The sequence below is a fragment of the Phacochoerus africanus genome, chromosome 3, assembly GCF_016906955.1.
Source record: "Phacochoerus africanus isolate WHEZ1 chromosome 3, ROS_Pafr_v1, whole genome shotgun sequence".
Lineage (NCBI taxonomy): Eukaryota > Metazoa > Chordata > Mammalia > Artiodactyla > Suidae > Phacochoerus > Phacochoerus africanus.
Genome location: NC_062546.1, coordinates 171,001,958 through 171,028,996, shown reverse-complemented (window position 1 = coordinate 171,028,996; position 27,039 = coordinate 171,001,958). Strand labels below are relative to the sequence as shown.

Sequence of the window (27,039 nt, the reverse complement as noted above, 5' to 3'; positions counted from 1 at the left end):
AACCTTTATTTCTCTCTCTCTCCCTCTTTTTTTTTTTTTTGGCTTTTTATGGGCATATGGAGGTTCCCAGGCTAGGGGTCCAACTGGAGCTGTAGCTGCCTGCCTACACCACAGCCACAGCCACGCCAGGGCCGAGCCGAGTCTGCGACCTGCACCACAGCTCACAGCAACGCCAGATCGTTAACCCACTGAGCAAGGCCAGGGATCGAACCCGAAACCTCATGGTTCCTAGTCGGATTCGTTGCCGCTGCGCCACAACGGGAACTCCAAAATATCCTTTATTTCTTTACTTTACTGGCAATTATTATGTTGTTTCCTTATTTGTGAGAAGAGTCCAAAGCCTTTGGTGGAGGCTCCGTTTCCCCGGGGTTTGGATTTAGTAACTGCCAAGGACCCTTCCAAGTCCAGCTTTCTGTGAGTCTACCTTTGACTAGGTGTCAGTTTTGCCTGAAGGATCTCCAGGAGCTGGTAACACTTGGAAAAGTTTTTTGTTTTTTTTTTTTTGCCCATTTGAATTTAACTTTTTTAGGGCACATTTCCATCAAAAAATAGGAAGGCCGTGTTGTCAGAGCTCGGTCTTAAAGGTATTTCCAAACTTGTTTCTCATCCTGCATTTGACAAGTGCTGTCACAGAGCTCCATCACTCCTGGACTAACAGCTACCAATAAACAGAAAAGTATTTCCAACCAGCTAACATGCTGTTTACTTTCCAGAAAAATTGCACTTTCCAATCTGACAGTTGATCAAGGGGTATCCCGCTGCTGTCAGCAGGGAGAAATGTTTAAACACAGAGATGGGAGTTTAAACATTTTCTCATTATCACAGAATAAGGGGGGAAAAAAACCACAAATAAATAAATAAGTAAAAATGGCATCCAGACTCTCTAACCCCCCGCTGGGAGCGTAATGAAGCTGTGTCATGTGACCAGAAGGAGTGGGCTTTTATCTCTGGCCCCAGTACCGTTACTCAAGTGACACCTGTCACATGACCCAACTTCGGTCTTTTATCTGCCTTCCCCAGCCACCCTTGTGGGGAATTGTCTTTTCCAGAAACGTGTGGCCCACGGTGGCCATTGCAGAGGGTTCTGTTTGTGCCATTAGCCTGGCCTTTTGTGTTTCTTGCCTCAAATTCCCTAGATCTCTCCTCAAACCTTGTTTAAACATAATAAATTACAAAACACCTGCAAAACTAGAAAAAAGACAAAATCTGAGAGGACAAGAAAAATCAGTGCCATGACTGTATTTCACACACGTTTGCGGGAATTGGAATTTGGAGAGAAATGTGCCTGTATTTTAAAATACTAATCTTCATTTCTGAATGTTTATTAGAGCAGGAGGTTAATAAAACCAAGTACACTTCATTATAAGAGTGCCTGCAACTTTAACTAGCCAGGCTCACTACAGAGACCCAGTCACAACCAACCAGAACCAGGTGTTGCGGCTTTTCCTCCCCCGATTCCATTCTAAACTCAATCTAACTTATTGTTTCTTGGTTTCTTACTGTCCTCCTGGCGTCCTGCCTCACCTTGCTAGCCGGAACCCTATGATTTTAGCTTTTCATTTCCCTGGTCCCTTTATCTTCTGTTTTCCTATGACTACTGCCGCCACCATCATCACAGCCACCGCTACAACCATCACTGCCATGAGCATCACCAATGCCACAAGTTAGCTGATTTTTTCGTAGTGCTTACTATCTGCCAGGCACCGTTTGAAATGCTTTGCATGGAGTTCCCGCTGTGGCACAGTGGGTTAAGAACCTGACTGCAGCAGCTTGGGTCACGTTGGAGGCACGGGTTTTATCCCTCGCCTGGGTGCAGTGAGCCGAAGGATCTGGTGTTGCTGCAGCTGCAGTTTACAGCTGCAGCTTGGATTCAATCCCTGGCCTGTGAACTTCCACAGGCTGAGGGTGTGGCCATAAAAAAATAAATTAAATTAAATAATAATACTTCACATGCATTAACTCTTTTGATGTTCAAAAGCAATAATAGATATGATTATTATCCCCATTTTATGAAGGAGGAAATGAGAACACAGAGATGTGAAGTTACTTGCCCAAGGTCACACAGCTTGTTAATACAGAGCCAGATCCAAAGCAGTCTGGCTCTTGATTCTGCGCCCCTGCTCAACTGCTGAGCAATCTTCAGAATTTAGAATTCAGATTTAGAATCTTCTAAATCTTTACCCATGTACTTTTTTTTTTACATTTATAGCTATCTTTTTTAATTTAATGATTTTTATTTTTTCCATTATACTTGATTTACAGGTTCTGTCAATTTTCTACTGTACAGCAAAGTGACCCAGTCATACATACGTATATACATTCTTTTTCTCACATTATCCTCCATCATGCTCCATCATAAGTGACTAGACATAGTTCCCAGGGCTATACAGCAGGATCCCATTGCTTATCCGTTCCAAAGGCAATAGTTTGCATCTATTAACCCCAGAGTCCCAGTCCACCCCGCTCCACTCCCTCCCTTTTGGCAACCACAAGTCTATTCTCCAAGTCCATGAGTTTCTTTTCTGTGGAAAGGTTTATTTGTGCTGCATGTTAGATTCCAGATATAAGTGATATCATATGGTATTTGTCTTTCTCTTTCTGACTTATTTCACTTAGTATGAGAGTCTCTAGTTCCATCCATGTTGCTGCAAATGGCATTATTTTGTTCTTTTTTAGGGCTGAGTCGTATTCCATTGTGCCATGTACTTTTCTTTTTTCCTATCACAGAGGATATGTCTCTTATCCTCTTCCAGGCAAACATAAGCTCTTAACATAATTTCCTTCAATCTCTGATTCTTCACGGATTCATTCATTTAAATATTCCACAAATATTTATTAAACACTAGTTACATGTCATGCACAACTCTAGATGCTTGTGATACATCAGTGAACAGAACACATTACAATTCTTGCTCCCATGGAGCTTATTTTCTAGTAGGGGAGGAGAAAATACAGTTGATGCTTGAACAACATGAGTTTGAACATGGGTCCATTTACACGTGGATTTTTATCACTAGTAAATACCTACAGGGCCACAAGATCTGCGGTTGGTTGAACACACTGATATGGAGGAACCATCAATACAGAGGCCCTCTTATAAGTTAGACTCAAATTTTTGACTGTGCGGAGGGTCGGTGGCCCTAACCTCTGAGTAGCTCAAGGGTCAATTGTAAACAATATATAGAAAACATCAGCATGTCAAATATAAAAAGAAAAATCCAAATCAGAAAAGGAGTGATGGGTTACAATTAAACAAATGGTAAAGGAATTCGTTCACACAAAAGATATTTATCAAGGACATATTCTGAATATTCATATTCAAGGTGCTTGAAATACATCAGTGAATAAAACAAGGTTTCCTGTCCTCATGGAGCTTACATTTTAGCAGGGCGGACAGAAACAATAAACATAGTAAGTAAACCATAAATTATAGAGCATGCGAGTTCCCCTTGCGGCTCAGTGGAAACAACCCAACTAGTGTCCATGAGGATGTGGGTTGGATCCCTGGTCTTGCTCAATGGGTCAAAGATCCAGGGTTGCTGTGAACTGTGGTGTAGGTCACAGATGTGGCTCAGATCTGGTGTTGCTGTGGCTGTGCTGTAGGTCAGCAGCTGTAGCTCTGATTGGACCTGAGAACTTCCATATGTCACACCTGCATCCTTAAAAAAAAAAAACAAAAAAAAAAACAGAGCTTGAAATCCAGAGATAATATGCTTTAGAAAAATCAGATCGGGTAAGAGAGAGATGTGTGCCAGAAGCTTAGGTGTTGAATAGGGTGGCCGGAGGCTTCACTCACGGGCAGCATTGGAGCAAAGGCTTAAAGTTGCAAAGGGAGTTGACTGAGTAGATACTGGGGAGAAAGTCTTCCAGGCAGAGGAAAGCACTGGGCAAAAGCCCAAGGAGGGGACATGCCTCGTGTGTTTATCCACTGATTCTCCCAACTTCTTTCATTTTCCTTCAGCCCATAAAATGTATAGATCTCTCCTGTGCTAAAAAAGAAAACAAAACAAAGACCAAGAATCCTCTCAGTGCTTCCACACTCTAGCTAGCACCCCATCTTCTTCAACCTTTCCTGAAAGCCCTTTCCTGCAAGCCCTTTCCTGCTTTTGCTTTCTTACCGCTCAGTCTCTCTTTAATCCATTGTGCTTTCCTATAACCACCATCCCAAGGAAATTGTACCCCGATAGGTCACCTATGATCAGCAGCATCAAGATCCATGGCCTGCCTTGGTTAACACTCTCCTGATATTTTCTCTATAGACCACTCGATCTTGGAACACTCTTCTTTTTTTTCACATTTTTAGGGCCACACATGTGACACATGGTAGAAGTTCCCAGGCTAGGGGTTGAATCAGAGCTGTAGCTGCCAGCCTACGCCACAGCCATAGCAAAGGAGGATCCGAGCCGTTTCTGCAACCACACCACAGCTCACGGCAACATGGGATACTTAGCCCACCGAGTGAGGCCAGGGATCGAACCCGTGTCCTCGTGCCTACGAGTCGGATTTGTTACCGCTGAGCCACAATGAGAATTCCTGGAACACTCTTCTTGACTTTTGTTACCCAGAATGATTCTAGTTCTCTGCCCCATCCCTCCAATTTCTAGCCATTAATACTTTGCCTCCTTTGTGGATTCGTCCTTCTCCCACCCTTGGGCTTCTTCTCTTTGTACCTGGTCTCTTAGGTAATCACATCTTTGAGTCTTTGAGGACATGTATGGAGGTGATGCCCACATATAGCCAGCTTTCATTTCCTAGGCCCAGGTCAGCAATTTCAATAGTCTAATGCACACCTCCAACTCAATAGGCCCAGAAATGAGCTCATAACCTCTTCTCCCAAACCAGCTGCTGGATGAAAAATGATACAACGAGTGAGTAAGGCCCCAGTCTGGAAACCTTACAGCCATTCGTCACCTCCCATTGCTCCCTGCATCCCACAGTCACTGAGCTTCTGTGGCAGAGTTTTGATTGATACTCCAACAGTCATTTCCCACTTCTTCCCTGGTTAAAAGAACACTGATTGGTCAGGAACTTGCCCCTCAGGAAAGGTGATCCTGGTGTCTGATCAGTAGCTAATCTGACCATTCTGAAGCAGTCATTTAATTTTCCTTGCAGGCAGTTTAGGAGTGGGTATGTGACAGTCTGATCAGTAAGATGTGAAGAAAACCATGTTTTGTTTTTTTTTAAAAAAAGAAGCACACAGGAAAAAAAGGGAGTTCCTGTTGAGGCTCATGGGGAATGAATCTGACTAGCAGCCATGAAGATGCAGGTTCGATCCCAGGACTCACTCAGTGGGTTAAGGAGCTGGCGTTGCCGTGAGCTGTGGTGTAGGTTGAAGATGTGGCTCGGATCCTGAGTGGCTGTGACTGTGGTGTAGGCTGGCAGTTGTAGCTCCAAATTGACCCCTAGCTTGGGACCATCCATATGCTGCAGGTGCAGCCCTAAAAAAAAAAAAAAAAAAAAAGACACAAGGAGTTCCCGTTGTGGCTCAGTGGTTAAAGAATCTAAGAACCATGAGGTTGCAGTTTCAATCCCTGGCCTCGCTCAATGGGTCAAGGATCTGGTGTCGCCATGAGCTGTGGTGTAGGTCGCAGACATGGCTCAGATCTGGTGTTGCTGTGGCTGTGGTGTAGGCCGGCAACTACAGCTCCAATTAGATCCCTAGCCTGGGAACCTCCAAATGCCGCAAGTGCGGCCCTAGAAAATACAAAAAATAAAAAATAAATAAACCCTCTTTTCCTTCAGCTGGACATTGTGATACCTGCATGCAATGCCTGGAATTGCAGCAGCCTCTCATGACCGTGATGGGAACAGCCTGAGAATTAAGGAAACAAAGGACACCGAAGATGCAATAAAGAAAGATGGGGAGTTCCCGTCATGGCACAGTGGTTAACGAATCCGACTAGGAACCATGAGGTTGCGGGTTCGGTCCCTGCCCTTGCTCAGTGGGTTAACGATCCGGCGTTGCCGTGAGCTGTGGTGAAGGTCGCAGACGCGGCTCGGATCTGGTGTTGCTGTGGCTCTGGCGTAGGCCGGTGGCTACAGCTCCGATTCGACCCCTAGCCTGGGAACCTCCATGTGCAGCGGGAGCGGCCCAAGAAATAGCAAAAAAAAGACAAAAAAAAAAAAGAAAGAAAGATGGAAGCAACATGGGCTGCTGATGATGTTGTTGACCCATTAGATGAATCAGTCCTGGAGCTACCAACTTCTAGACTTAGGTGAACTGATATCCTCATGGATCAAGCCATTGAATAGAAGTTTTCAATCCTTACAGCCAAAAGCATCCTACCCCTTCCGTATTTGCCTCACATGGAGCTACCTTCTTTTCATCCCCACCCCCAACTGCCCGCCTGGCAAACTCTCACTTGAAGACAAAGATTGTCATCTCCTCTTTGACAGAGACAGCTGATGTGTTATCATTCCATCTTGTATTTATTTCCATCTAATGCCCCATTTGACTATAAGGTCCTTGGAGGAACTTTAATTTTTATACTTCTACTGTCCAGATGTTTGTGGAATAAATTAGTGACTAGATAGGAAGAATTATTTTATATTTTGATCCAGTTTGGGGCTCCCACAAAATTTCCTTTTTTTTTTTTTTTCTTTTTAGGGCCATGCCTGTAGCATGTGGAAGTTCCCAGGCTAGAGGTCAAATAGGAGCTGCAGCTTCCAGCCTTCACCACAGCCACGGGAACACCGGATCCGAGACACATCTATGACCTAACACTGCAGCTTGCAGCAACACCAGATCCTTAACCCACTGAGTGAGGCCAGGGATTGAGTCCAAATCCTCTTGGACACTATGTCAGGTTCCTAATCTGCTGAGCTGCAACAGGAACTTCCAAAATTTTCTTGTAATGGCCAATGATGGATCTTACAAAAGAAACAATTGTTTAGAAGGATGCTAATAAACTTGGATGAATTCATTACTGAACACTCGGATCTTATGCCTAGAGCCCACTAACCTACTTAGGAATGCAGAGGAGTTAGAAGTAGAAAATGTGAATTGGTTCAGAAAGGATGGACTAAAATCAAATTACTCTGGGAAGTCATTTATGAAAGGCGTTGAGAATAATAAAAAGTGTCAGTCAATGTAACCTTCCAGAAAGTTTGAGCACTTTGGTTCTAGGAAATACAACTGCTCAGAGTAATTTATTTTCTTCCAGAAGGTAACCATCACTGGATGTTTCCAGAGATTTTTCTATAAAAAGGCAAAAAAAAAAATTTGAGAATAACTCCAAGGTGGTATTAGATGTGCACTTAAAATACCACAAAATGTTAGAAGACAACATTACCGAATCTCATAATGATCCTACTCTATGTCAGCGCTGTTCAACAAAACTTTCTGAAAGAATGGAAATGTTGTGTCTGCATCATGCACTATGGGAGCCATTAGTCACATGTGGCTACTGAGCCCTCAAAAGGTGGTCAGTGTGACTGAGGAACAGAATTTTATCTTGATTAAATTGAAATTTAAAAATATAAGTAGTCACATGTAGCTATGTGTATTTTATCTTGATTAAATTGAAATTTAAAAATATAAGTAGTCACATGTAGCTATGTGTAGGTCTATGTTTTATGTGACCCAGAATTAGTCAGGATAGGCTGGGTTATGCTGCAGTAACAAATGACCTCTAAGTACTAATGGATTAAGACAAAGTTTTATTTCTCTTTCTCACTGTATATATTCATCCTGTGACATATGGGGAACTATGTCCTACATCTCATTTGGGGACCACCTTGAATGCTGCTGGTCACTGTAACAGAAGGAAAACTCAAGAGAGATTTCGGGGTGTCTTGCACTGGCAATCAAATAAGTGACATGTACAACTTCCACTCACAACTCATCAGCCAGTGCTGATCATACAGCCCCATTCACCCATCAGAGGGCCAGGAAGTGCCATCCAATTTATGGATGGGGTCTGGGGGAGTGACAGACCAGGTGAGTAGCACTAGTGACTGAAAACAAAGCATTACTAAAATAACTAAAACAGGGAGTCCCCTTTGTGGTGCAGCAGAAACGAATCCAACTAGAATCCATGAGGACGTGGGTTCAATCCCTGGCCTTGCCCAGTGGGTCCGGGATCCAGCATTGCCACGAGCTGGGGTGTAGGTTGAAGACATGGCTCGGATCCCATTGTTGCTGTGGCTGTGATGTAGGCCGGCAGCTGTAGCTCCGATTTGACCCCCAGCCTGGGAACTTCCATATGCCATGAGTGTGGCCCTCCTAAAAAGCAAAAATAAAATAACTAAAACATCTAACTGAAAAAATAAATCATGTTTTTAAAAGTCAGGTGTATGTCCATATAAAAGAATCAGCAAAAACATGTGAGAAAAAAATATGCACAAATACCAAGAATGCCCCTTTAATAGAATCAATAAAGGAAAGAAGTTGAAATAATGTTTTATATATATATTTATATGTTTATTTATATTAATTATATATATGTATATAAAACTTTTTTTTTTTAGGGCCATGCCTGCGACATATGGAAGTTCCCAGGTTAGGGATCAAACTGGAGCTATAGCTGTCTGCCTATGCCACAGCCACAGCAACACAGGATCTGGGCTGCATCTGCAACCTAACTGCAGCTTGTGGCAACATTGGATCTTTAACCCACTGAGTGAGGCCAGGGTTCAAATCTGCATCCTCACAGACACCATGTTGGGTCCTTAACCCGCTGAGTCACAACGGGAACTCCTATGTATAATTTTCATTAAGCTTTTGAATAGTCAAATCTACTCGTTAAAGGAGAAAAGGAAAGAAGCACAAATATGATTTATCTTCCATTATAATTAAAGAGAATAATTTGTCATTTAAAAAATTTTTTTTAAATCCTGAAAAAAAGAATCACCCCAAATCAAGCCTGCCTGTTCCTGAAGCAATAGGATCTCACTGTAATTCTAAATATACTCTGCCCACAGCTGTTCAAAAGCTCTTAGAAGACAGTCTTGAAATTGGATGGGACAGTAGGGTCAGGTATTCTAATTTCCAATATGAGAATGCCCCCTGAAGCTTTCTTATGTCTTCCAGGGCACAAAGGAAGTCTACTACTACCGGAGGGGGGGGGAGCGCTGTGCATTTCACGGTGGACAGGTGAAACTGTTTAACTCTTCCTGCTGTATCAAAAGGAGCATCTCTGAGCTTTCAGTGTATGTATTTGTCGCCCTGCAGCAGAGGGCCAGCCCCTTTGATCTGTAAAAAACCTCAATCCCTTAAAGGGACTCTCCCTGTCCCTCTCTCTCATTTTGGATTATTCTCCCTTGTGCCCTGGTCCCCGTGCCCCCTATTCTCCTGGCAGCCCTCCCTGGAGAGTGTTGCTTGGGGACGGGGTGGGGAGAGCACAGACTTTGGGGACGGAAGTCCAAGCATCAAATCCTAGCTGCTGAAATGTGACCGTGTTCTTCTCTGTAAGGTGTGGAATACTTACATCTACCTCTTATCTTGTGAAGAGGGTAAACAGGATTAGACCTGTAAATGAACAGATGCAAGCAAATATTTACTTCAAGATGATGCTTATTTATTTATTTGCTTTTTGTCTTTTTAGGGCCGTACCCGTGGCATATGGAAGTTCCTAGGCTAAGGGTCAAATTGGAGTTGCTACTGCCGGCCTACGCCAGAGCCACAGCAACATGGGATCCCAGCCAAGTCTGCCACTTCCCTACAGCTCATGGCAAGGCCGGATCCCTGACCCACTGACTGAGGCCAGGGATGGAACCCACCTCCTCATGGATATTAGTCAGATTCATTTCCGCTGCACCACAACAGGAACTCCTGATGTTTCTTTTAAAATGTTGTGGTACTGTGATAATCTATATGGGAAAAGATTCTAAGAGAGAATGGATGTGTGTGGATGACTGGGTCACTCTGTTGTACAACAGAAATAATCACAACCTTGTAAATTAACTATACCTCAATAAAACCTAACCACCCCCGCCAAAATAAAATAAAATAAAATAAATGTTGGGGTAGAGTTAAACTTAACAATAATTTACATGTGATCTAATTCCCTTCTCTGGGACACCCATCTTATTCCTTCATTTCTATCATCCACAACTATTAGCATTATCTTTTGTGGGCAGCCAGACACACCATTAATTCATATTTTGCTTAAAAGTACCAGTTTCCTCCAAGTCACAGCCTTACTTAATCTGTTGACATTTCAAGCCTAAAGTGTGTAAGAAATTAAACCAGATGAAATTTGATGGGAATAAATGTGTGTTGACTCGATGCACATTAGTTTGCTCGTTTTTTCTGGGGGGGGGGGGTTGGGGTTTGTATTTAATAGACTTTCTTTTTAAGAGCAATTTTAGGTTCACAGCAGTATTCAGCAGAGGCTACAGAGATTTCCCATAAACCCCCTCCCTCATCCATGCACAGCCTCCCATTATCAACATCCCAGAGTGCTGCATTTGTTACACTGCATGAACCTACTCGGACTCATCGTTATCATCCGAAGTCTGTTTTACATTAGGCTTCGTTCTTGGTGTTTTATATCCTACGGGTTTGGGCAAATTTACAATGACATATATCCATTATAATATCATACATAATTTCCCCGTCCCCAAAATCCTCCGTGTTCTGTCTGTCCATCACTCCTCCTCTCCTGACCCCTAGCAACCCCTGATCTTTTCACTGTCTCTATAGTTTTACCTTTTCCAGAATGTCAAATCGTTGTAATCATGTCATACGTAGCCTTTTCAGATTGGCTTCTATCCCTTAGTCGTACTCATTTAAGGATCCTCCATGTCTTCTGTTTTTTTGCTACTGCATCTGTGGCATGTGGACGTTCCCAGGCTACGGGTGAATCGGAGCTATAGCTGGAGGCCTATGTCACAGTCACGGCAATGCAGGATCCGAACGGCATCTGCCATCTACGCCACAGCTTGTGGCACCCCACTGAGTGAGACCAGGGATTGAACCCACATCCTCACGGAGGAGATGAGTCAGTTTCTTAAGCCACTGAGCCACAATGGGAATTTCCCTCCATGTCTTTTTGTGGCTAGATAGCTCCATTTCTTTTTATTGTTGAATAATATTCTATTGTCCGGATGTACCGTAGTCTATTTATCCACTCACCAACTTCAGATGTTTTGAAGAATTGGCAGTTACGAATGATGCTGCTATAAACATCTGTGTGCAGGTTTTTGTGTGAACATAGCTTTTCAGCTCCTTTGGGTAAATACCAAGGGGTTCTATGGTAAGAGCATGTTTAGTTTTGTAAGAAAGCTTCAAACTGTCTTTTCAAAGCGGCTACACCATTTTGCATCCCCACCAGCAATGAGTGAGAGTTTCTGTTGCTCCACATTCTTGGGAGCATCTGGTGCTCTCAGTGGTCTGGCAGCTGATCTTTGTAATCGGTGTGTAGGGGTACACGTTAGCTTCCAGCAAGATCTCAGTATTTTGTGGGAGTTCCCATCGTGGCTCAGTGGTTAACGAATCTGACTAGGAACCATGAGGTGGCGGGTTCGATCCCCGGCCTTGCTCAGTGGGTTAAGGATCCGGCGTTGCCATGAGCTGTGGTGTAGGTGGCAGACAAGGCTTGGATCCCGCGTTGCTGTGGCTCTGGCGCAGGCCAGCAGCTGTAGCTCCAATTGGACCCCTAGCCCTGGAAGCGGCCCTAGAAAAGGCAAAAAGAAAAAAAAAAGACCTCAGTCTTTTGAATTATGATCCAATGCTAAATATCAGCTGCCTCTTTAAGAGCTGTGTATCTTACAGACTTGATAGGCATGATTATAGACGCTGGAGACAGCCAGACCTGCAGTTTGTGCCCTGATTCTGGTGTACTACCATAGTGGAGTTAATTAATTTCTCTTAACCTCAGTTTCCTCTTTTACAAAAGGAAAGCAATAAATGAATAATAATAGTACTTACTTCAATGAGTTGTATAAATAAATTGTGTGCCTTCTCTGATTTTATTCAAGTGATTAGTAAAAACATTTGACCAGGAGTTCCCTAATGGCCTAGTCGTTATCACTGCTATGGCTTTGGTTCCATCCCTGCCCAGGGATCCGCATGCCACAGCATGACCCAAAAAACCCCCCAAGCAATAAACGAAAATCAAACAAACCAGAACCCCCCCCCCCAAAAAAAAACCCCCACATTTGACCAGACTAGGACTCAGGACTGAACCTTGTACCACTCCACTGCCAGCCTTTCTCTAGGTTGTATAACCACTGTTCTTTGAGTGCACTTAACTGCTTCATCGTCCAGCCCACACAGTTTCATCTTTCAGGTATGTCTGGATAAGCTTTATCGAAGGCCTAAAATCAAATACTCAGTGAAGATAGATTTCTTTGGACTATTTGTATGCATTTTTCCTTCTTCCATCTCAAACTCTGCATGCATAGGTACTATCTTAAACTCCTTTCTTAATTAGTTCCTCCTTGTTCTTCTAAAGGATATATAGAGGTCTCTGGTTTCTAGGCTACTACATTTCCTGAGCAGATGATCCCTAGATGAAGTAATTTGAGTTTCCCTGCTTCTTTTAGAAGGACCCATTGTTGAAAATGAAACATGTGTTAGCTGAGACAGATCTCTCATTTTATTTGAGGCTTATGTGTGTGCACACACGCATGTGTGTCTGATGGTGCAACAGGACTTAAATTACAACTTTGGAGCTCTTTGCTCTTATCTATCTATTCAGTATCTCTGCCATCAAATCAGAGCTGAGATTCCTCATCACTTTGCTAACATCCCAGACAATTAAGACTCAGTAGAAGGAGACAGTTTGAAATTTAATCCTAACAGCAGCTTAATCCGAACTCCTAAAATCTGGCTGGGGTGGGGTGGTAGGTAATATGTCTTGATAATCCAGTTAGTGAAGGAAGAAGTGCCCCCTAGGACATCATAACAAAGAGTCTTAAGCAAGTCCTTTTGTTGACAACTTTATCCAAGAAATCACCTTCCCCAGAGACTTTTCTAAACTTTAGACTAATTCTCTCCTTGCCACAGAAGTCCTTTTGTTGGAGGAAACTGTAAGTGAACATAGGATTGACAGCCTCTGCAAGCACCAGCTCTGTCTGCAAAGTTTCACTTGTTGGTTTTCCATCTGTCCCGTTCTCCTTCTGGCCCAGGGGTCTCTCTATCAAATAAAGAAGTGCCTGAAATTATTCAGAAGTCCTCTTCCGAGATGATTTCAGTCTAGGTCTAATTTTTGAGCCAATCACTCTTACATTCTAGGCAAATGACAACTTCAATAACCTGTCATTGCTTTTTTCTTCAAGTATTATGTACTGTTGCCTTCGGCATCATATTTACAATATTTCATTGCACAGGTGATGGTATAAAACCCTTGGTCCAGTGTGGAGTTAGAGTTGAAGCTTCTTAGTAAGCGGAAGCAAATTAAAACAGAATCAGCAGTAAAGGAGCCCTGGAAGTAAATGAAGAATGAAAAAAAAATCAAAATAATGAATCACGTCTTACAGATTGAGAAGGAAACCTGTGAAATATTATTGTAAAGCTCTTGATGGAACTGTATACATACTGATAGAAAAGCTGATAATAAATTTTAACAGAGGTCTCATCTCACCCCTGGTAATAAGAACTAAAAATCAAAATAATCCAAATCTGAGAGTTCTCATTGTGGCTCAGCACAAACAAACCCAACTAGTATCCACAAAGACTCGGGTTCAATCCCTGGCCTTGCTCAGTGCATCAAGGATCCGGTGTTGCCGTGAGCTGTGGTGTAGGTCACAGACTCAGCTCAGATCTGGTGTGGCTGTGGCTGTGGCGTAGACTGGCAGCTGTAGTTCAGATTCGACCCCTAGCCTGGGAACCTCCATATGCTGCAGGTGCGGCCCTAAAAAAGACAGAAAAAAAAAATCTATCTCCAAATGTACAAGCTATCGTACCTCACCACACCCCAACTGTTCAAAACACTCCAAGCTTTGGAATAATATGTGTAAAGTGCCTGGCATATGGGATATACTCAGTAAATTTTAGTTCCATGTAGACATTAGTATACATTTTTTTCCATACCTGAAACTGACATTTTGAGGATCTTTTAAGAGTCTTAATTTTCAGGCATGCCTGCTAGTCCTAAGTCCTAATATCCCAATTTACATTTTGAATCTCCTGAAAAGTGAATATTTTAACATAAATTCAATTTAGTGGAAAAGATTTACAGGCCCCAAGTGTCCATGTGATTACTGCTTTTAGTCCCTAACTCCGGCACTCCCAGGCTCTGCTGAGCCCAAGCCAGTTATTAAACAGTTTAATTGCTCCAGCTTTTCCCTATTGTGGTTCTCCTCCTACGGCCTTTATCGCCTTACATTAGCACCAAGGGCCTGGGGACGGCAGAGATTACGCCAGCCCTCGCTAAATCTGCTTCCTCCTTTCTTCATTTGCTGGCACAGGTACCAAGTTCGTCACGCTGCTTTTAATTGATTTTCTATTGTGACCAATCTACATCTACAGGTAATGATTCTTTGTGGAAAGTGACTGTAGTTCAGAGAGGCAGGGTCCTCTCCCTACCTTCTGGCTGCTTAGGAAAATAAGAATAACAACAACATGGAAATAATTGTTATTTCTTATGGGGCGACCACCATCTGAGACCATCATTTGCATCGTCATTTTTGATAAGTTAATGAAGGGCAAATCCTTCCTGTTACAGAATATAGCTACAGTACACTCTATTCTCATAGCTATTGGGTTTAAAATGGCATAATCGCACAGTAAAATCTCTGCTCTAGAAAATATTTTACTTGAGAGATACCATATTATTATTTTCTTGCCTATTGTAATTCTAATTGTATATTGTCAAAACATAAACTTTGGTATTTCATAAAATGCTCTTGAGGAAAAGCTATAATTTTAAACTTCCCTGATTTTTCCAAATTTCTAAATACAATGATCTTAGAAGATTCAAAAAGTAGATACTCTTTTTTTTTTTTTGGCTATGTCTGTGGAATTCAGAAGTCTCCATACGCCTCAGGTGTGGCCCAAAAAAGATGAAAGACAAAAAAAAAAAAGCTCCCAGGTCAGGGATCAAACCCACACCACAGCAGTGACCTGAGCTATAGCAGTGACAATGCCATAACCTTAACCACTAGGCCATCAGGGAACTCCAAAAGGTAGACTTTCCTTTTTTCTTTTTTTGGCCTCCTATGGCATATGGAGTTCCCTGGTCAGGGATCAGATCCGAGCCGCAATTGTGACTACAGCTGCAGCAGTGCCAGATCCTTTTAACACACTGTGCCTGGCCAGGGATTGAGCCTACACCCTGGAGCTGCAGCGGGAACTCCAAGGCAGATATTCTTGATGTGTACATGCCTTTAACAAAGAAATCGGCAGACAGCTGAATCCTGCCATGTGAATGGGGTTGGTGGTGCAGGGAGCAGGCCAGTTGTTACCTTCTAGGCCCCAGAAGTTCTGTTTGGAAGCAGGGGAAGCTGTGGTTGCCACAGGCATGGCCAAATTATAGGCTAATGCCTGTGGTCTGGGATATAGCGTGGATACAGTCACCTGCAGGGCTGTGGCTGACTCTGTGCATGGGTGTCACCCTGACACCTCCATCTAGATCACTGTCCCCTCCACCCACAATGGAAGGCCTAGGATGAGGTATGCTCTTGTAACCTCTAGAGATGTCTGTACTAAGGTGGCTTTTGGAATTGTCCCACCCGGCTTCCTGTGCCTACCCGCAGAAGTCCTCAGGGTATGGTAGCCTTGGAGAAAATCTTCCACAGCAGCCCTTGGTCCTCAAGATTATCTTGGAAGGCTAGGCTGCCTGGGCTGATGGAGGAGACTCCTGAGAGCAGCTGAGTCTGTGACATTTGTGGTTGACTCCTCCCTATCAGGGCCTTGTGGTTTCCAGATCTCCCTCTGGAGAGGACTCCCTGTGGGAGGCAAAGGGTGTAGCCTAACAAGCCTGGAGCAGTGATGACTGGATTCCCATCAGCCCCCGCACCCACCTCCTGGGCGGGGCCAGACTCAGCACCCGGGGGCAGGCCGGTGGCAGTTGGCACCATTCTGGTGACCAGCCATCCCGGTTTACTCAGGACTGTGTCAGTTTTAGCACTGAACAGCCCACATCCCAGGACACCCCTTGGTCTCGAGCAAATGGGGACAGCTGGTCACCCTGACCTCTGATTTTGTCCTATCAGCTGAGCGTGAGAACTAGGTAATTAAGGGAACTTGGCAGGAGGCCAGTGAGGTCCCGTACTCCGATGTGTCAGCTGAAGCCCAACGATGACGTGTAAATGCCCTCTGAGGAGCCGCGTCACCCCTGTGGGAGCAGGAGAGAAGCTCCCCGGCAGCCTCCTCTCAGCCTGAGAGCCCGGGTCTCTGTCCCTAGAGCGGGAATGAAGAGCCAGGCACCAAACAGAGGTGCTCTGAACCCATGAATCAGGTTTTCGCTGGACGGTGATGGATTTTCACTGCTTCCATAAGGAGCCTCACTGTTGGAACCGCTTACCTGGAAGATCTTGGTGATCTCGCCCTTTCTTTTCACCAGCATTTGCTAAACCCGGCCGGGTGATGACCTTTCCGGTAGGAAGCCAAAAGGTCACACATTTCTGGCTTTAGCCTCACCCCTGAAACTGTAAACAAAGACTCCTCTGTAGGGAAGAAAAGGGGAAAGCACCGACATATTATTTCCTGCGATCTTTCATGGTGTATTTTTTATGCCTGTTGTAATATCTGTCACCCAACGAGACATCAAAACGTCAGCCAGACTTAGCCAATAATTTATACTGACTCATGGATAACTCACTCCATTGAGGAGCTGTCAGTGCCTCCTAGTCAACTCAAGGCGTATTTACCAAATGAACACTTGGGTAGGCATTACGCTTAGGGTTGAAGGTGGTAAAAACAGGAACAGAACTGGAAGCCTCCCCCCCCCCACTAAGAAGGGCCAGAAGTAAGGTACAGACAAAGAATAATGACAGCCCCTGTTCTAAGTCACCCAAGGAGCACAGGAAAAGCAGGGACAAGTGCCTTGAGAGCCTTGAAGGATGACCCTCAAGGAGGATATTCCTGGCTGAGGGATCAGCTTGAGCGAAGGCTGGAGGAAGGAAATAGTTTGAGAGCATTTCCTGGCCCTTGCACAACGAGGGCAAGACAGACTAGAAGATAAAGTTGGAAAACTGGGTTGGAACCAGATGGGGAAGGACATTAATACCAAGCCAAAGAGTCTGGACAGGAGTTCCAGTGATGACAAGCAATGGGCATCATGATGGGCTAGATACATTTTGGCAAGTTTCAAACTCTGTTACATTAGATACATTTGGCAATCGATTTAAACAGACTCCAAGGAGCAATTTCTGTAAATTAAAAAAAAATATTGGAAATAGAGGTATATTACCTGAGCCCTCTGATTCATGTACTTGGTTAGCTCAAATGCTGAGAGTTTGCGTTTATATACATGCCTGTGTTAGTTAAATGTGTGTTGTTCCTGGGTGCTTACTGGGCTAAAGCTATGGGCTGAGTCCTCCAAAACTTCACCTTGTAAGGGGCTCATCTACAAAATGGGGATAATGGAGTTCCCGTCATGGCGCAGAGGTTAACGAATCTGACTAGGAACCATGAGGTTGCGGGTTCGGTCCCTGCCCTTGCTCAGTGGGTTAACGATCCGGCGTTGCCGTGAGCTGTGGCATAGGTCGCAGACATGGCTCGGATCCCGCGTTGCTGTGGCTCTGGCGTAGGCCGGCAGCTACGGCTCCGATTAGACCCCTAGCCTGGGAACCTCCATGTGCCGCGGGAGCAGCCCAAGAAATGGCAAAAAGACAAAAATGGAGATAATAAAACTTCTAGGCAAATTGCTCTAAGTTTAAAAAAGAAAAGGTATGCCAAACATCTTGGGTTATTTCTGATATACGATGTATTTGTAATAACTAATAGGCACTGTTACAAGCATCAGCAGAGATACCATCTGAGAAAAACATCAAGAGGCAATGGCTACACTGTCACCAAAGCACATCCACAGAACCCGCTCAGGACATCCTTCCACTTGGGCACTGCTTTCCCAAGGCTCACAAGCTGCCCAAACCTAGGTTGCTCTATTCTTTTTCCCTTCCTTCCTTCCTTCCCTTCTCTTTTAGGGCCCCACCCATGACATATGGAAGTTCCCGGGCTAGGGGTCAAATCTGAGCCACAGCAATGTGGGATCCGAGCCCCATCTGGGACTCCCACTGCAGCTTGCAGCAATGCTGGATCCTTTAATTCACTGAGTGGGGCCAGGGATCGAACCCGCATCCTCATGGACACTATGTTGGGTTCTCAACCTGCTGAGCCGCAACAGGAACTACCAAGGTTGCTCTAAATATCACCCACTTTGGGGTTCCCATAGTGGTTCAGTGGTTAACAAATCCAACTAGGAACCAGGAGGTTGCTGGTTCGATCCCTGGCCTTGCTCAGTGGGTTAAGGATCCGGCGTTGCCGTGAGCTGTGGTGTAGGTCACAGAGGTAGCCTGGATCTGGTGTTGCTGTGGCTCTGGCATAGGCTGGCAGCTACAGCTCCGATTGGACCCCTAGCCTGAGAACTTCCATATGCCTGGGGTGCAGCCCCAGAAAAGACAAAAAGACATAAATAAATAAATAAATATCACACAATTTAACAAAAAGAGAAGTTCCAGCTTTGGTGCCCTGAAAGCATCAACTGTCTTAATAATATTGTTTGCTGGAAGATGCTCACACTCAAAGGGAAGAAATAAACCTGCAAGGCTGGCTCTGTCTTGGTTGCCTTGGGTAAGCTGTGCGCCTGACTCCTTCGGTGTGCAATTACACATTTGCTAGACTGGAAAGGGGAGATGTCAAGTTTGTGGGTATGCATAATGCATTTTCCCAGGTATATTATAATGTGCAATTTTGTATTCTACTTTCTTTTAGCTCATGTCATAGCACGAACAGTCAAATAGTTCAAATAAACAGTGCAGATTAAACTTTACAGATAACTCCCCAAGGGATTCAAGGTCCAAACCACCTTGGGAACTTCCCTCAGGGAGAAGTGTCCTCTTGCCTTGGGAACAGTGGCATGGAGATTTCCTTCCAAAGCAGCAGCTCCCCAATAGCAAAGAGGGATGGAGGAGGTGGGGGAGAAAGAGAGAGAGAATGAAACAGAGCGGGAGACAGAGAGAGGGAGGGAGAGAAAGAGACAGAGATAGGAGGAGGGAGGGGAGAGACAGAGAGACAGGGGCAGGGCGGGGGGAGGGGTAGGGGCGGTGCAGACAGAGAGAGAGAGAGAGAAAAAAAAACATTATGTGGCAGAACCGTGTTGGGAAAGCGACCCGTTAATCAAAGGGATTCCAATTTGGCTGTGGACTGCCTAACTCTCCTTCCCAACTCATAAAAAAAAAAAAAGAAAACAAGAGGGAAAAAAAAGAAGGAAAAAAAGCAGCAGAGTGGCTCTCCGGCAGCAATCTCACAAATGCAAAACCTTCCATTCGCTGACTCCTCATTAGCTTACTGAATCTGACAGCATAATTACTGCAGCTGCTTTGCGCTTAGAATAAATAAATACAAAAGTGGGTGTTTAAAAAATTTTTTTTGAGAAGGGTAATTCAGTCATCTAGACAGGAGGACAAGTTTATTTAAAACTTTTAGATTCTTATGTATTTAGATCATTTCGGAATGAGATAATGAGATAGTTGTCTTTCAGTCTAATTGAGTTCCTAAGCTCCTGGCTGTTGGCTGTCACCGCTTTCAAACTTTGCTTTAACTTTCCTTCTTTAGAAATCTGATCCTGGTGTCTCCATTTACTCTTCCAAGGCTGATAACCTGGTGAAGGCTCGGTGCACTGGAGTGCAGAAAGTGACTTAATGGGATTGCAGAGCTAAAGAACCTTTCACAGGAAACAAGATAATCAAATCTCTCCTACTTGCCTGTAATGGCTGAAAGAGAAAGCACGAGTTGAAAAGAAAGCTTGGAAATTAAACCATCATTTCGAAATGTCTTGTAGTTCCCTTGTCACGTGGTTTTTTTGCTACTCTTACACATCATCAATCCATCAGCTGGAACTGCTTAGTGCATTTAATTATTCAGAGCGCACACAGCCTCTGTGACTGCGCGGTAATTTTAGCTCATGTGTATGTATATAGGCTTCATATCTTCAAAGCCCAGAGGATCACACAGTACTTTAAATTGAAGTTGCTAACTAACACGGAGTGTGCTTAAAACTCTGACTAGGGGCACAGCACATATGCATTTCCGATTAAGGCAGATGATCTTTCCTTTTAAAATTAATTAGTGCCTATTTATCTTTTCCTCTCCCTCCCTCCTCTCATTCTCCCAGGATCGCATTTATAGGAACCCTTGAATTCAGTGAGTTAAAAGCTTTATAAAATAAACATTCTGTCAATCTGGGGTACAGGAAACTAGTGTTAACCCATTGCGCAGGTGGAGAAACTGAGGTTTATGGAGGCCAACAATGCATGTGATGCTAGGGAAAAAGAAGAAAACTCAAGTTCTTTAAAGCTTGATCCAGAGTTTGGACTCCTTGTACCATTTGTCTCACCTCATCCCTTTAAACAATAAAAGCAATATAACACCAACATTAAAGAATACTTTGGAGTTCCCGTCGTGGCTCAGTGGTTAACAAATGTGACTAGGAACCATGAGGTTGCGGGTTCGCTCCCTGCCCTTGCTCAGTGGGTTAAGGATCTGGCGTTGCCGTTGCTGTGAGTTGTGGTGTAGGTTGCAGACGTGGCTCGGATCCCAAGTTGCTGTGACTGTGGCGTAGGCCGGTGGCTACAGCTCCGATTAGACCCCTAGCTTGGGAACCTCCATATGCCGCGAGTGCAGCCCTAGAAAAGACAAAAAGACCAAAAAAAAAAAGAGAGAGAATACTTTGAAAAAAGGAAAAATTACCCACAATTCTTCTCAACTACAAGAGCATTTTTATTTTTGTAGCCTACCTTTCAGTTTTGTTGATAGGCATACTACATTTCCATAGGTGCATTACAATATATAATATGCAATTTTGCATTCCAATTTCTTTTTTCTTTTTCTTTACGGCCACACAAGCAGCATGCAGAAGTTCCCAGATCAGGGATCAAACCTGTCACTGAACCGCAGCCATGACAATGTCAGACCCTTAACCCACTGAGCCACAAGAGAACTCCTATCCTACTTTCTTTTAGATTGCATCATAGCATAAACATTTCCATACACTCCTGTGAATTATCACTTAAAATAGTTGCATAGTACTGTATGCTGACTCAATATAACAACATTTATCCAACCAGTTCTCTTATTTTGAATATTTAGATTGTTTCTTTTATCTTTATTTTAGAATTTAAAAAAAATTATAGATAACACTCCAATGAACATTTTTATGCATCTAGAGTTTGTTGTTGTTGTTTCTGTTCAGTTGTTTCTTTGCATAATTTCCAGGAACCAAAGTATAGGGCTAAACCATTTTTATAGCTCCTGATAGGTATGGCAGAATCCTTTGTAAACGCTGTCCCACCTTATACCACCATTTATAGAGAATCATTCTACCACAACCTCCCCTAGCACTGGGAGTCATTAAATTGAGGGGGGGAAAAATAACTACTTTAACAGTTATTTGTATTTATTTAATCACTAATTTGGCTGTCTATTTAATCCATCTGTTGGTGTTCTCTTTTTGTTTCCTTTGCGTAAATTGCTATTTTAAGCCTTTGCCCAATTTTCCATTGGGATCCTGATATTTTTCTTACAAACTTGAATAAGACAAAAAAAAAAAAATCCCCGCCATTGATTAAGAAATTTTAAAACCCAAGGGTGACTGTCCCAGCCCCCCCCCCAAAAAAAAACCCCAAAAGAACTAAAGCAAAATGACATTGAGGGTTAAGGAAGAGATCAAGGGCTTAAGTCTTTATGATACATAAAATTAAGCCCTCTTAATTGTGAGATATTAAACATGCTACCTAGGGACATATGGAATCTTTCCTGAGAAGGCTTTAAAATAAACATAGAAGACGAGACAATGGGAAGGCCACTGGACTAGGAGTCAAGATCTTGGTTCTAATCCTGGTTTTGCTACTAAATTCCCATGTGATCTTTAGCAAACAGCCATGAGGAGTTGGAAGAGAGTGGCTTGGGAGTCTGACTTGCTGTCAGATCTTGGCTCTTCCACTCACTTGTAGGACGTGAAGCAAATTCCTTAGTCTCTCTTACACAATTTTCTAATACATAATGTGAGGATAATAACAGCCTCATCAGTTAGTATATAGATTGAATGGGAATTTATGCAAAGCACAGAGATGCCCAATAAATGGAAGCCACTATTATCCTCCTGTGCGTGTGAAGAACTCATCTCCATAATGAAGATATGCAAGAGCGAGTCCTGAGATCCTTTTCTTGTCAAAGGGTCTCCAACTCTTTCCTGAAGCATTTAACTTTACTTGGAGAGTCTTTCAGACCATCATGCTAACAAATTTAACCAACACAAGGGCTTGGTAGGGCTGAGGGACTTGGTTCACCCAGACTTTTCCTACTCACGCAACTCTATGCAACACCATAAGCCGTGTCTCAGCTCATCGCCTTGTATTCTAACATAGGAGAGTGGGCTGAGGACAACATCGAGCATGGAAGGCGACCAAGTGTGTTACAGAGGACACTTCCTACCTTGCTTGTTACGTACGGATTAATGGAGGATTTGAAAGGGAGAGACAGTGGTCTGAGTTAGGTTATAAACTCTTAGAAGCCGAATAGGGTCAAAGTCTCCCTTCCCTCTTCCCTGCCAAACTCGACCTCTGAACCCTGGCCTGTAGAATGACAAAATATTCTGACTAAACTTTGAATAGACTAGACAATAAAAGCAATAAACAGAGTAGATTTGAAATCAGCATACAAAGAGCTAAACTGAGCTTTGCTAGAACAGGTTAAGAATGTTTAAATCATTGCCAGAAGACATATGATGATAAAGAGTAAATCCTAGAATGAAATATGAGTCAGGGGATTCCCATCATGGCTCAGTGGGTTAAGACCCCAACCAGTATCCATGAGGATTCGGGTTCGATCCCTGCTCTTGCTCAGTGGGTTAAGGATTCAGCCTTGCCGTGAGCTGTGGTGTAGGTCGCAGACACAGCTCTGCGTTGCTATGGCTGTGGTGTTAAGCCAGAAGCTGCAGCTCCGATTCGACTCCTAGCTTGGGAATTTCCATATGCCACGGAAATAGCCATAGGAAAAAAAAAAAAAAAAGAAAAAAAAAAAGAAAGAAAGAAACCTGAGTGAGGATTGTCCTATTATTATTATTAAAAAGACACCTTCAGATGATAATGGCATTAAGAAGAGGACGGCCTTCCTCTCACTGGAGATCCTGCCTCCTTAACCATCCAGACCCCATCATCTTTCAAGACTCACTCACAAAGCCAAACTGGACCCCCACAGCTGGAGTTGAATCTCACCTCCTTTGACCTCCCAGAGCACTTCACACTAGGTCTGCAGCTGTTTATATACTTGACTCACTGCCTTAAGGACTGTAAGCTCTTTGAGGACAGAGTCCATGCCTAATTCATTTTTGTACCCCTCAATCTCATATCTGAGAGACCCTCAATAAATCTTCCATGAATGAACTGAACGCAATTCTCCCACTACGTTAGAAACCTGAGTCTAGGATGGGCCTGTAGTCTCAGCGATAAGCCAAAGAACTGGAATAGGTTCAGAGTAGAATAAGGAAACAAAATAATTAAAAGGTAAAAGAAAAAGAATCGATACTGGGTGTGTGGGTGGTTGGGGGGAGGTCAAAGGAACTTAGAGAAGAAAGCTTTGGAAAATGATATCAAGGGATCTTCAAGTGTATTAAAGAGATAATATCGAAAAGAAGGCCTGAAGTTCTTTTATGGGAGCAAAAAAACTGCTCAGATTTTAATGGGGCCCTGTGAATAAAATCTGCTGAAACTACCAGAGTATAGATACTAGGGTTGTGTGATAAAGGGTAGTGATAAATGCCATGTCTTCTTCCATCCCTACAGGGACCGAAGTCTTAGATGACAGGAAGGACTCTGGTAAATTGCTTTTGCAAAATTACTTGTGAAACAATTGCAAGCTTTTAAGTTTCAGGAATTTTTTTTTTTTTTTTTTCAAGATGCTGAAACTTAACTTAAAGGAGAAGGGGGATTTAGTCCAGGAAGGAATGGGAGAGACTCAAGCCTGGGATTTGGAAAGCAAAATGGGACCAACGCACAGAGAGAGACAGCCTTTGATGTCGTTTCCATCAAGGACCAGGGCTTAAGGACCAGACTCTTAAATCACGTGGCATTTACTGCCCGAGATAAAAAAACTACTTTTGTGGATCAGTGTCTGTGGTTCAAAATGGCTAGGTTCCAAAATCAGTTTTCACTTTCCAAGGGTAACATGTGGAAGGCTCCCTGCAAGAATGGGGTGGGGCCAGCTTCTAGAAGGGGCAGCTTAATGATTTTCTGCTCCCCCCACCCCTGAGTCATTAAGCAGCGTTCCTTTCTCTGAGCCCAAGTTCATGCTGAGGGCAAAGGGAATTAAACGAAGAAGCTGAACCTGCAGCTAAGATTAGAGAGTTGCCAAGGGCCTAATTTTAGGTCCTAGCTGCCCCAGCTGACGTCCAGCTCTGCTGGCTCAGCCATGAGGACCACAAGTGTGGCAGTAAGCTGATGACTGAGTGGGTAGAGCGTCTCTCCGGCCATCTGCAAAAGCAATTAGCTTGCTGCTGGGGGTGTTTTCAGAGAGACTACCCATAATTTCTCCTTCAACAAATGTTTCTTCAGGTGTTCAAGAGTCAATAAGGGAAAATGTCAGTGCTTGGCAGAAATTCCCACATGCTTGCCATTCTAGCATGCATGCTTCTCCACTTAGGAATGCACTCAGAGGGAACTAAGCCTAAAATTCCTGGATTTTCATGGCAAGTGATCCCCTGGGTTCCTCTGGCCATCACCCATCAGCTTCCGACCACAACCTAGGGACCTCTCGACTTCGTGAAAACGGACGCAGATGGATGAGAGCGACCCCTGCGTTTTGGGGGACTCTGCGCCACGCTTCCACTGGCATTTAGGCTGTCCTTCCCCTCTTCACACGGTTCCCAGCCTCAAGTTTCATGCTTAAATTGTCTTCATCAGAGGGCAGACAATAAGAGCTGGCATCTCCCAGATCAAAGGGGAAACAGAATATATTTTAAAGTGACAACTTTGTTATCCTGAAACCAGAATAAAACCAGAATAATAAAAATGATACAAATATAACTCCCTAAGTGATTCCAGGCTGTCGCCAGAGAGGAAAATTTCTTGCATCATTATGCCAGGGAAACTCTCTTTACAAACCACTCACAAGAGCATGTCTTATTTTTGCACAATTCTTGTGTCTGGGCAGCCACCCCGAGTCTGTGTCCCCGCGGGTTGGGAAGTGTGATAACGGCTGGCGCTCCCAGTCTGCAAAGGAGGCTCTCAATAAAGGCTCATGGCCACAGATGATGGAAAAACAGCTGGCACTGCCAGGCCAAGGGAGTTCATCCTTAAAATCCATGGTCTTGATGAGGGCCACTGTTCTCAAGGTGCACAAACTGGCCCTGGCGGCTGCTCTGTCTTCCTCTGTTTTTCCTTTCAATTTTCCTGGTAGCTTTGTTTTCCCTGTCTTCTTGTCCATGTCCTGTCGATCTGTCTCTCAACCCACTTCTGCCATTTCTGCCCCCGCCCCTCACACACACACACACACACACACACACACACACACTCGATCTGCCCCCCTTCCCCTGTCTCTTGGCGCTGGCCCTTTCATCTTCTCCCTCGGGGATTCGAGATGTCGCTGCAGGAAGTGCTTGTCGGCCGAGGCAGCAGCAGCAGAGCCCTGTGGCTTTGACAAACCTCATTTAATTGGGAGGAAGCCAGGAGAATTTGAAAGAACTGAAACATCCACGAAACTCCTTTTATCAGGCATAATTTAAACTCTGCATGGAAAAACCCCTATATGTATAAAGAAAAGTCAACTTCCCTCCTGCTGTGAGCACTCCTCGTCTCCCCCCCAGCACAGGCAGGCTCCTGCAAGATTCCATCTTTTCATTTTTCTAAAAGTGTCAAAGTAGATTTGGGCTCTGTGGCTGGGTGAACAGAGAAGGAATACAGATCGGTTTGGTCCCTCTCATAGACCCACATGTGCAAGTGCTCTCTCTCTCTCTCTCTCACACACACTCTCACACACACACACACACACACACACACACACACACACACACACACACACAGTCCCTCTGATGGTGGCTTTGCTTTAGGTGACCATCAAGAAGCAAAACCCAAGTTTCTAACTACACATCAGTTTGCACCAGGATTGTTTTCTCCTAATTATCTCCTTCAAGGAAAAGCTGTGCCCAGAAAACTCTGAAGATCCCCAGTGGTTCTCTACGTAGAATAATAGAAGAGGAGCCCCTGGGAGAACTTTTTTTAAATGCAGAGAGGGTGTGAGTGTGTGTGTGTGTGTGTCTGTCTGTCTGTCCTCCCCCAGTGTGTATACTTGGGTGGAGTGGTACTTAGAAGTCCCAAGCCTGAGAGAAGAAAGCTATGAAGGGGGAGATGTAGGAGCTCAGACTGGGAAGGTGATAGCGGGATGGGAGTTGAGAAGGGGTGGGGATGAAGCTGGGGGTGAGTACCAGAAAGGGAGTAAGAACTGTAGGTCGCCTGGAATGTCTTTTACTCTACCCACATGCCAAGCCATTCTACCCACATGTCCCTCCCCTGCTTCCAAATTCCACTCCAGAGTCACCTCCAGTCTAATCCATCTTACTTGAGTTATTCTGGTTCCTCCAAAGAATTGCCTTTAGCACACACATATTCTCTGAACATCTGCAGCTGATTACACACAGACTTTTAGCTGTTTAGATATGATTTGTGCTAATATGTGTACGAGGGTGTCCTGTTTCCTCTTCCTTGCCCTCTTTTCCTCCCACTTCATGGGATCTTTGAGGTCAAGGACAAGCCTCTTTTTTCCCTCCAATTTTATCGCACTTAATATGTTCTTGACACTTAATGGCAACTTAATAAATACAGCTGACCAACTCTTTTTACAGGGTTAAGTAAGACATTAACCCCAGTTGTATGATTATGGTTATTTTTGGAGATCCTAAGTGACTCACTTTCATTAAAAAAAAAACAAAAAACCCA

The 27,039-nt window shown here is 43.9% G+C and overlaps 1 protein-coding gene across 3 annotated transcripts in view; it reads right to left on the bottom strand.

Annotated features, from left to right (window-relative positions):
- Positions 1–12,519: 12,519 nt before the first annotated feature.
- The window catches only part of CDK15 (cyclin dependent kinase 15), a 108,858-nt gene continuing 94,338 nt past the window's right edge, over positions 12,520–27,039 (bottom strand). The window contains exons 13-15 of one of the 3 annotated variants that reach the window (XR_007134058.1): positions 16,413–16,554; positions 15,637–15,834; positions 12,520–13,370 (exon numbers count right to left, since the gene is read on the bottom strand). Coding sequence is in view for 2 of the 3 variants with exons in the window: in XM_047773252.1 (XP_047629208.1) it covers positions 16,445–16,554 (110 nt within the window). In the remaining variant the exon portion in view is untranslated. The remainder of the gene's footprint in view (positions 13,371–15,636; positions 15,835–16,412; positions 16,555–27,039) is intronic. The other 2 variants (XM_047773253.1, XM_047773252.1) reach the window with 2 other exon arrangements.